This window comes from Sinocyclocheilus anshuiensis, unplaced genomic scaffold, assembly GCF_001515605.1.
Source record: "Sinocyclocheilus anshuiensis isolate Anshui unplaced genomic scaffold, SAMN03320099.WGS_v1.1 scaffold2982, whole genome shotgun sequence".
Taxonomy (NCBI): domain Eukaryota; kingdom Metazoa; phylum Chordata; class Actinopteri; order Cypriniformes; family Cyprinidae; genus Sinocyclocheilus; species Sinocyclocheilus anshuiensis.
In genome coordinates, this window is record NW_015542585.1 from 106,819 (window position 1) to 107,241 (window position 423).

Genomic DNA, 423 nt, shown 5'->3' on the forward strand with positions numbered 1-423 from the left:
ATAAACTTTTCATTAAGACCCTAAAGAATCATATCAACTTGTGGAAAACGGGCATCTGGTGACCCCTTTAAAGTGTGAGTGTGGTGTCTGGTCCCTCACCAGCGGCTCCAGGTGCGGCACACTCGCATGCAGACGCACAGCTGGCGCTGGCTGAGGTGCTGAAAGACGCGGAGCCAGACGTCCCGGGGCAGCACATGCGATGCTCCGCTGTCCAGCGGCAGGCAGTGTGGCTCGGGGCAGGCCGGCGGCGGGCGCACCAGGTGTCGCTCCATCTGCAGCGGCCGCGGCGGCGAGGGCACGGCCACGGCCACGGCGCTCCTCTTCAGCAGCTGCGAGCGCGGCGGCGCCAGCGGGACGCTCCCCGGGTGAGAGCCGCCGTTGGGCGCGCCGGATCCGGCCGTCGCTGTGCTCTTGTTCCAGGGA

The 423-nt window shown here is 66.7% G+C and overlaps 1 protein-coding gene across 1 annotated transcript in view; it reads right to left on the reverse strand.

Annotated features, from left to right (window-relative positions):
* The window catches only part of LOC107694447 (F-box/LRR-repeat protein 19-like), a 34,426-nt gene that overhangs the window by 9,722 nt on the left and 24,281 nt on the right, over positions 1-423 (reverse strand). Inside the window, exon 7 of the mRNA XM_016494144.1 lies at positions 100-423. Coding sequence (XP_016349630.1) covers positions 100-423 — 324 coding nt within the window. The remainder of the gene's footprint in view (positions 1-99) is intronic.